The sequence below is a fragment of the Opisthorchis viverrini genome (assembly GCF_000715545.1).
Source record: "Opisthorchis viverrini unplaced genomic scaffold opera_v5_155, whole genome shotgun sequence".
NCBI lineage: Eukaryota > Metazoa > Platyhelminthes > Trematoda > Opisthorchiida > Opisthorchiidae > Opisthorchis > Opisthorchis viverrini.
This window is the reverse complement of record NW_008751811.1, coordinates 1,197,592-1,207,848: the sequence shown is the minus strand read 5'-3', so window position 1 is coordinate 1,207,848 and position 10,257 is coordinate 1,197,592. Positions and strand designations below refer to the sequence as shown.

Genomic DNA, 10,257 nt, shown 5'->3' with positions numbered 1-10,257 from the left:
GTAAAGTTTTCGCCCTGTATACTTTTACTGCGGTAATATGATATTCCTTTTTAAATGCTCACATGACCGAAACATTAATATAATGACACTACATTAGTTCTACGTAAGGAGCTCAGATTTCCCGTACACCAGGACAGAGTAATGCACAATGTTCATCATCGGCAACAATGTCAGTGGCAAGAATTCAGACATGTACTTTTTTATCAAGTGAGCAGTATCCTGCATTGCATCTCGTGAGCTCTGCGAAAAATCCAAATTCGAATGCACATGTCAAGTGAGGAAGAATAGTTGAAATTCGTAACTCCAACAGAAGTAGCGGTTTTTATTCAGTGCCACTTGAAGAAGTTTAGAGGCAAGCTGGGATTTTCTCAGAATGCCGGGGCAATAAATTGTCTCTGTGCGAAACGCTAGCGGGAACCTAAGAACATTGAGAAAAATCCGGAATAGCCCACAACACATCTATGAACTTCAAAATTGACTCACTATTTCAGCTACTGAAGCCTATAGCTGAAATTGCTGTCTCGGTCAAGGCCGGTTTTCGCGACCCTATGTATTTCAGGTGATCTTCATCATATACTTTCGAACATATCAGTCAAATCAGCTGATTTCAGAACGATTAAGATACTTCATATGAAAATTCGTGCCTTGACGTATCGTAAGTACTAGAACCATTTATACGTATCCGAAAAATAGATGTGAATGTCTTACCATAGCGCACGTGGGGCTACAGCCACAACTACAACACATGGCTACAGATGCACGCCATATGTAGTAGAGGGGCGTGTAGGCCATATGGCGTCAAGCAATCTCATGCTACGTTGCATTATTGGGTTGTTTGTTGTTTCCATTTGAACTGGACCTGTTTTTTACTGGGAATGAGCGCGAAATACTTCCCTAACCTAGGGATCTGTTTTAGCGCTGGATACAACAATGTTTTCATTTGTGAGCATGGAAATGCAGTCAATAATCACAATGGCCAAATGGCGATATCCTTTAGAGACGTAAGTCCACATCATATTTAAGTAAAGTGCTGGCCAAACGTTGTGGTTTGTCGTCTGTGTAAACAGCACTTGGTAACAAAAGTCGATCGCAATTGTCAATAACGAAGCAAGGGTATCTGATAACGGGCAGAATAAAATTCATTGATGTGTAAGAAACCTGTGGGTATTTATCCTGATGTCCGTAACGATCTAGAGCTCATGACGATCACATGGTCCAACTGGGACAGAGGTCATAGCTTCCATCACCTTCTGAAATACTGCTGGGGCACATGTTTCTGCACAAAAAAGCTGTAAAGATCTGTCTTGCCTGATGATGGGCAGTACTATGGAATGCCTTTGAGCCACTACTGGTAAATATGCATCAAAAAATCAGTTCTGACTTCGTGAATAAATCTACCGGAACTGACAAAGTATATCACTGCATTTCCATTGTTTAATCAATTCTGGTCAACATTTCAATCTGTCTATCCAGGTAGTGCCCAACGTATTCAGATACCCAAAACTTATAACACAACAAGAAACCCTGGAATGCAAATTACTAAACGCAGATTCATTTTGTACTGCTCGATAAAGGTAGTTCTGCACCGAATTACTCGTTGGTGGCCTGTGAAGTTGGATCAAAAGGGGATTAAGACTGCTCCAGATCAGCCCAAATATTACGGTCATATCTGGAGCAGCGCTCGATTGAATTTGGACAGAAACGTTGTTTATCACAAGGGTAATATACTTCGGCAGCGACTGACAGCTCAGAGCTTTTGTTGCAGAAGCATTAAAACAAGAACTTCGAAGGCGGGGTCCAGCGACAGCCATTCAGACTTCTTCCATTATTTCTCTTCTCTAGGCCTCATATATCTACGTAGTTCGTAAATATCGTATGGACCGACACATTTTAGCAGTCTCAACAGCTGCAGTGCCCGAAAGTAATAGGTAGACGGCTTGAGCGAGTAAATCCGGACAGCTCCATCGGCTTGTGTAATAGCATAATAGTTACAAAAATGCTAACCTGTTTGACGGGGAATGAGCCAAATACATTGCATTCTGTCGTTCTCACTAGTTTTATCGGTGTTTATGCCAACCCAACTCATCTCAAGGATCCACGGTGCGGTGTTAACACAGTAATCCCACTATGACGGTCGAAGGTGACAGGAGTTGGGATAAGACTAGTGGAGGTCTATCCCCCCTGTACATGCCCGAAATCAGGGGCACACTGAAGCCAGCTGGGTCATTAGACCATGACGAAACTAAGCGGGACTGTGGTGAAACTAATCGCGACAATCATGAATTACGCCGGGAGATGGTACAAGTCGAGGCGGGATGCCTCAAGGCTTGCACTGCAGAAAGGCATGCACGTGTCCCACGTTCACACCCTTCGCGGGCTGAAGAGCTCCGAAGAATGACGTGACGTAACCCAAAAACCATTCGCACTGAGTATTTGTTTAATAGAAAAAGAGTTGCAAAAGCTTTCTTACACAAAAGACGAATGGGAAGAATCGACTATGAAAGACACGATAAAGTGTGTTCAAGCCAATGTCATGAAGGCTTAGAATGAAGTCCCCGCCAAATGCAAAGCCCAAGAATTTCTACGAAGTTGGTGACGAGGGATGCCAATGGAGAGCGTTCGAAAAACAGGCCCTGAATTTGCTGTCCAGAATCGATTAGGCGACGCATCGAGCCAGGGTTCATCGGATCACCAACTGAGCGGAAAAGTGCGCGCAGACGAAAGTCCTAAAGGTGAAACGAAGGATATAACTATGCGGCAACTCAAAGCAGCCAACATATCATTTTGCGAATTGATTACAATAAACCTCAGGTAGTATTTGTGGTTTATCAATCCTCGCTTAGTCGTTTTCCGAGAGTCGAACGGCAACCACTGATAAGTGGAAAATTGCATGAGAAAAGTGTGTGTGTCTAAAACGACAATAAAATGTACATTAAGAGTAAGATGATTGTAGACTAATCATGCGGTACTTCACCCTATCATCTAACAAGGCCAACTAATTCTGCATTGCAACTGTGATAGAGAGCAATAAGATGCCGATAAGGTCCCTACAGGAAAAATCCGAGAATGTGAAGGACCGTTTGTGTTGAGCGAGTACAACGCGCCATCCTGGTAAAATATACATGAACACTTGCCTTATAGTTAGAAGTGTCGTTGTGTTGAAAACGACTGGATGTTTGATCGGTGTCCGGCCTTTTTTCAGCCCAAGAGAGCAGAATAAAACCATCGGTAAACTCAGGACACAGTAAGGCCATGTGGTGCTTTATCCACGGGCCTTCAGGTGTGACTGCCTCGGGTGTGTTCGGATCATTATCCTGAAGCAGCCAAACAAACGCCAATGGCTTTTGGTTACTGACAGTGACGTTGTTTTGTGAAGTTACCGCATCCGTTGAATGTTTCGTGAAGAAATTTCGATTAATCAACCACCCGACTTGACCCAAGTATTGCGCACCCGCTCGAATCGTTTCCTCTAGTCGTTTGTCCAGCAAGAAAATGTCCATCTCGAATGGAGCTGATTGTGCCAACTCCTGTAGAAAAAATCGGAAGCAGACAGTGCGGTTCATCAGCAATGCGAACAAACTAGGCTCTAAGATCAACAGATGTAGTTATCAAGTAAGAAAGCAAAACCAGACCTCAGCAGCTTCTCACGGTTGATTAAGAATGGAGCTCACCTCAATCTCTGCGTTAGTCATTTGGCTACGGGGCGTTTCGCTCGATTGGCTCAGAGGCGCGATTAGAGTGGGTGGTGAAACTTTGATGGGGGTCGGAGTTATTATCATTGCCGGTTGAGGAGCGTAATATTGTGAAGGATACTCATTTAGATAGTGATGTATGTCAAACAACCGATACCATAGTAGGTTCTTGTGACAGTCTAGCTCAGATCGCTCGATTAATCTGAAAACGTGTTCTTCCATTGAGGTATGAGCCAGTTCCAACGCTTGTTGTATTGGGACCTGATGAGCCGGCCACATACCCAAATAAGATACGTGCCATTTATGAGGAGAATCGCAACTGCTAGACAAAATATCGGAAGTGGACAATTTTGAGGGCTCAGTATCCGGCAGATGGGAATTCGCAGAAACACTGACGGAAGTATATCGGTTGCGTGCAGATGGAGCAGTGCTCGTAGAACATTCACTCACTGTAGACAATTTACCGCCGTTGCCAGTGCTTTGCGTTCTAAGCAGTGCATGAGCTTTCGGTGGCTTCAGGTAAGGACTGGGAGCCACAGCAGGCCACTCAATTGGACCTTTTGCCTAAAAGCAGAAGAATAAATCCGAAGTACTTCGGTTAAAAGAGAGAAAACAATAAACTCATACAGTCCAGTCTGATATACATATTGAAGAGATGAAATAGTCGGTCTGAAAACCACATATATCCCATTTGCGGCCAATCTGCTTGTGCTTCAAGTATGGTCAATATATCTTCGATATAAGTGAACGTTATTCGTATGGAAGATATTTGAGATAGACAATTGAAATTTTGGCGTTGCGCACTGCCAAAGGTAAACTTCGACAAAATAAAGCTGGTAGCATAAGCCACAAAGTGTTCGCTGCGGTCGCATAACGAGAAATCTGTTTATTAAACGCTTGCTGAAAGGTTAAAGGGCCAGTTAGTCAAGATGAGGACCGATTTAAATAGCTAATGCAAAGGAAGCGTTGAAGTTTCCTCCCTAGCCTAGAATTAAAAGTCCCCTAGACTGAATTGAATTGGATTTATGGTAGTCGTAATCAGAATTACAGTGACTGGAATTAAAATTTTGGTAAGCACAGCTGAGGTTGGTTTTCCTTGAACCTAAAATACCATGGAGTTATGAAGAATATAAAGGAAAGACAAACACTAAGGTCCAATACAGAAACATAAAAGCAGTTAGGTGAGGGCTTCGGAAGATTGGAGTGACACACACACACTCAGTGGAGTAGTTTTATTTCAGGCGTCTGAGGTTCGAATCCTTTCTACGGGAATACGTGGACCATACTCACTAAAGATCAAAGCCAACAAAACACTGACCATCCCCCATAACCGCCAAGAAAGCGTGAATAATGATACTTCAGCCTGATGAGATTTATGCGACAGAGACTGTTTCGATTAATGCTCCCAAACCTAGGGTCTGAGAGACCCGAAGTCGATCCGAATGGGTCTGACTGAATTATATAGTATACGGTAAAAACAGCAGTCGTGGAAAAGAGGCAATTCAAGTGAGACTAGTTTAATTTCAAGTAACGTCAGCTCGTCTGTTTTTTTTTTAAAATCAATTCAACTGCAAAAGGAGGTAATACCACCCACGTAGAACTATCTGTCACCTCCGCTGAAGACGAAACAAGGGAAAACGGCTGGAGCTCTAATTTGGGTTGGATTGCACTTGAAGTCGGGATAGCATAGGTGACTACACAGCTGGATGTTAAGTTAATACGTACTGGTGCGGCGGTGGATTCTACTGATGAGGCATGAGAGTAGTATGTGGTCTTCTCATAAATCCGCTTAGCGTCTATTGAAAAGTGAGATTCATTACGGAATTTGTGGAATCGCTTTGCAGCATTCGTTTGCACTTGACTGATAGACAATAAGTATCCAGGGAAGTTCAGGAAGATGCGTTCGAGTAGAAGATGGATATTCAGTTTTTATAGACATGATACACATGGGAGTTTTGCTTCCCTGTCCAATGGCCCATAACCGTTAAGTTGGTGTTTTCCAATAAATAACTCCACAGCCAAGGCCTTCTTAAAAAGTGAGGGAAGCAATACCATCCACGTAGAACTAGCTATCACCTCCGCTGAAAACGAAACAAGAAGGGAAACCGGCTGATGTTCTAATTTGGGTTGGATTGCGCATGAAGTCGGGATAGCATACACAGCTGGATGTTAAGTTAATATGTACGAGTGAAACATTAGTGCCTCGTACATAGCAAACGGAATTCCCCGAAGTCCTAATGATGGCATTCCCATCAATCGCGCGATCGCAATATCTGAGACTGGAGCTCCAACGAAGATGGACGGAATGAGGATAGTGGATGAGAGATTGGCTTTGATAACAGCTCGGTTTGAAGATGACCTATCGACCGAAGTTTTGTGCACTATGAAGTTTTCAGTCTCACTTTATTGATCCTACAAACTACCCAAGGATAAGGAAACTTTACGACGAAAATATCATATCAAACAACAAATAGAATGAGCTCATTACTTGCTAAACAAGGTTTGTGTCCGTGCCAAGCTGGTAAGTTTAAGCTTACCAAGGCATTCCGTCCTGAGAAATATCTTCAGAGCAACGCAACACAGTACTACGGTACAAATTAAAACATACTTAGAACAAATCACAGCGATGAGGACAGGCACTTACAATAATGTGCGGAACATCCTGTGCACTGACAAGACGGGATTTAGGAAAACGATTACTTGGATCCGTTGCGAACAAATGGAGTGTAAGATGGATCAGTTGCCCGGAAGACTCTTTTTGTGGAGAACCTTCCATTGCCTTATCATCAGCTACCAGAATGGCGGTTAGAGAATAGTTGGGAGAAACGGCACCGAGGGGAGTATTTGAGGCCCTGTTGGATCCAACTGCTGCGATGTCCGCATGGGGGTAGACTGTTGAAGGGGAAAGAGAAAAACTGCCCTGCCGAGGAGGCGGAATTGAGTGTGATGGGATCACGCGACTTGGTTCGGATAGATGCTGTTCATAAATGCCAAACGTGAACGATGGTTTGTCTGGCTGGTAGAATGAGTCCCGACCCGTTCGAGTCATGCGAACAATCTGGAAGTTGCATGTTGGGAAATAGACTCAGTATATGAGCCAACTCTCAGAGGGATGGTTCAATTGTGGAACACAGAAGAACAAAAGGACGAAGCATCAAAGCAACAGAGTGAACTTTAAGTGCTCGACAAGAACGTCCGAACAAATGCCAATGGGGCAGAAGAATACAGAAAAACTAGAAAAAAAACAATGAGGACACCTCGTCTTTGTCCAGCCGTTCACTGACGATCCGCGGAACTCCCAAATAAGTTTATCCTGTAGAGCCTCAAAGTATACCCCTAGCTCCGTCAATAGAAAAAAGAGCTCCTGAATTTTTCAGAATGAATCGTACGAAACCAAAGGTACCTGAGAATTTAGTTCTGTGGACTCTCAATACAGAATGCTGAACTACTGTGATTCCCTAGCATAGGCCCTCCAATGCCGTAATCCTCCCAACAACATTGTTCATGGACGGGGATGAAGTCCTCAGTCAATGCCGTCTGATCTGTTTGCTTGCATTTGAGAAAAGGAGTCTGTCCCAGACAACTGGGGAGAGTTGGTGATAGCGCCCATGTTTAAAAAAAGGACGCGCAGTGAGTGTGGTAACCACAGGGGGATCAGCTTGACCCCGGTCGTGACGAGACTGTTGACATCAATTGTGCTTCCTCGCCTTACGGTGGCTCGTGAGATACTGACTCGAGAGCAGCAAGCGGGATTCCGGCCTGGTAGGGGTTGCATTGACCAAATCTTCACACTTCGTCAGGAGCCAGAACGACGTCATACGTATAAGCAACCCATAATTCCGGTATTTTTCGATTTTCAAGGAGCATTCGACTCGGTTGCCGGTCTGTTCTTCTTGACACGCTAGGTCATCAAGGAATACCCAGAAGTTTGTGAACATGATACGTTCTTTGTATTATCAGACTTCCGGACGAGTGACAGTATACGGCGAGCTCACCAGAAACACCCGAGCACAAAGTGGTGTCTGTCGGGGATGTCCACTCTCTCCATTCCTATTTAACTTCGCGATGGATGAAATCATGAAACGAACGCCGGAAGGTCTCCGATGTAAGATAGTGGAGAATCAGTGTGCAAGAAATTAAGCAAAAACAACGAAGGCCAGACTGAGCACCACACTCAATCCGAGTTCACTTTTGAATATGGGCACTAAAATCAACTCACTCCAGCGCCCCGTGGATAGATGCAACTAAGATAGACATGCAACGATAAGGAAGTTTACAACCGTGCTTCAACATAGCAAGGATATGATTTCATGCTGTTCTGAGGCCGAAGAACGTTTCATTTTCACAATTTCTGTTGCGGACCGGTAGCTCGAGGGAGAGTAGAAGGTAGCCAACAGATGTTCAAACTATTCTTCATTTCCGGACTTCAGTAAGCCATTGTGATTCGGTTTGTGGATGACGCAAATGTTATTTGGAAAAAATGTTTACACAAGGAAATGATAATAAAGAATTCAACAATACCAGGAGCAGAGGATTATGCAAACAGCCACTTACGTGAAGGTCGTATTTGGAGTGGTCCTCAATCAGATGATGAAATACTTGCTCGGGGCGGAGAAAAGCACCAACAGAGTGACTTAACTTGATCGATCGCAAGCAATTCCGGGCGAAGACTGGGGGACGTGGAACCAAAAAGTTTAAGTCCGCGAGGAAGTCTGCTATCGGATAATCCAGGATGCCAAGTGAGTCACCTGGAGTAGAACGTGCGTGTCTCACAAGAGGCACTTTGCGTACAACGCCGATAGACGGCTGACGGGACGACGAACGAGCTGTGGTGATGTATCCAGAAATACGGATGAAGATATAGTACAATACTGGACGCTAACGATTCATTGAATGTTTTAAAATATGAAACCAGAACTGCATTGTTGCACACGCCATTAGAGGATGTATTTCCAGGGGATCTCAGAAGTTAACCTCTTTTCACCGGCTTGTTTATCTGCAACTGGAATTAAAATGAGCGTGAACCTCTGCTGCCAATTTACTCAACCACTCACTAAAGTTCATTCATTCATATTCCAATATAGACCTTTAATCTGCAAGTGAAAAGTTGCAGTTCAGCAAAACGGGTGATGGCGCAGTGACAACGCAGCTTTTGTGAAGTAACTTTCCGTAGTATCGTGAATATCGGTGAGTTTTATAAACTTTGGTTAGAGATTTCATCTCAGTTTTCGTTCTAGCAAGTCTGGTTTCAGGCCACAAGCAACTAATGAGCTGCTTATGTGTTTGTGTCGTTTTAAGATTTCATGTAATTGTTTAAAGATAGACAACGAAGAACCATTACTGCCTGCCTTGGTAGCCTTAAGCAAAGCAGGATCTCCATTCTCCAACTACATAGAGTATACAGGCGTGCCCCATAGGACCAATCCTAGACACCGGCAACTCTGTTTACCATGCCATGGCATAATGTTTCGTAGAACCATCGTTGAAACTGTTAGGTTGGTGTGCCAGCACAATCAGCATGATACTCGTCAATTCATGGACACCATTCAATCCTCAAACATCAACGTACTTGCTAGACATAAACCTCCTGTTCACAAACGTCCCCCCCCCATGCAGACCAGTTCCCATATATGCCAGCCATGAGCATCCCTTTTGGGCGGCCGTTGCCTGACGTCCTAAGGGGCAACCGGAGCGGACTACATTGAAGTCTTCCAATTCACACCCGATAATTGGACGACACATTCAGTCCGTTAGGCTACGGTACGAAACACGTGTAATAGTGGTCATCCGATTATCTCATTAACGTCAGAGCAGGAAAACGAAAACCTTCGCGTACTTGACGGAGTAACGGCGCGGAGCAGTAGACAACCTGTAAAAGTGACAGTGAATTTTTAACACCTCACCTCAGAAGTACCTATGCCGAAACAGTTTACACTAGAAAAGTGAATATCACCTTCCAGTGTTCTCGTGCGAAGCTCGTTTGAAACTTAAGGACAAAGTGTCAGACAAGACATCTAGATACGAAGACATCTCCACGAGTACATCTGTTGATGTATGTCACAAGAGGAACCTTCAAAACCAAGTGCTACTGCCAAGCACTTGCTTGAAACTGGTGATGCAGTAAACAAAGATACTACTCTTAAAGTCTCAAGTCGTCCCACAAAACAGATCAAAGACAATTAGGAAGCTGATGCTCCTCAGAGCTGAATGGGTGGCGATCCGCCTGTTAAACTCGTCTATTTTCGCATCCAGACCAGTACTTTTACTGCTGATCTAGTAAACATTGGTCCATCTCAGTGTTTTTAATTGCTTTTCCCAAAAAAATTCACGAGTTCTCATAAAGGAAACTACTCACAAGGTTGCTGAAAACTCTTCGACAGCCCACGACCGGTTTCGTCCTTCTTGGGGCGCATCAGGTAGGCGCAGCCCCTGAGTTTCCGTCAGCCTTATGATCTACTTGAACCCAAATTGCACTGTTCTCGAGAAGTACACTCAATTGCAAATCAATTTGGTTTTCACGGGAGACTCAACTGAATCTCTCGTTTATGATGTCCTCCAGCTGAAT

At 44.0% G+C, this 10,257-nt stretch overlaps 2 protein-coding genes across 2 annotated transcripts in view; both read right to left on the bottom strand.

Moving 5' to 3' along the window:
• Positions 1 to 3,047: 3,047 nt before the first annotated feature.
• On the bottom strand, positions 3,048 to 5,747 carry T265_07028 (hypothetical protein; the record flags this gene model as incomplete). Its single annotated transcript, XM_009172449.1, has 4 exons — positions 3,048 to 3,527; positions 3,672 to 4,256; positions 5,304 to 5,548; positions 5,675 to 5,747. The coding sequence occupies 4 exons, from the start codon at positions 5,745 to 5,747 to the stop codon at positions 3,048 to 3,050; spliced, it is 1,383 nt and encodes a 460-aa protein (XP_009170713.1).
• A 1,049-nt stretch (positions 5,748 to 6,796) lies between these two features.
• Positions 6,797 to 10,257, bottom strand: part of T265_07027 (hypothetical protein) — a gene marked incomplete at both ends in the record, with an annotated part of 41,233 nt that continues 37,772 nt past the window's right edge. The window contains one exon of the mRNA XM_009172448.1: positions 6,797 to 6,925. Coding sequence (XP_009170712.1) covers positions 6,797 to 6,925 — 129 coding nt within the window. The remainder of the gene's footprint in view (positions 6,926 to 10,257) is intronic.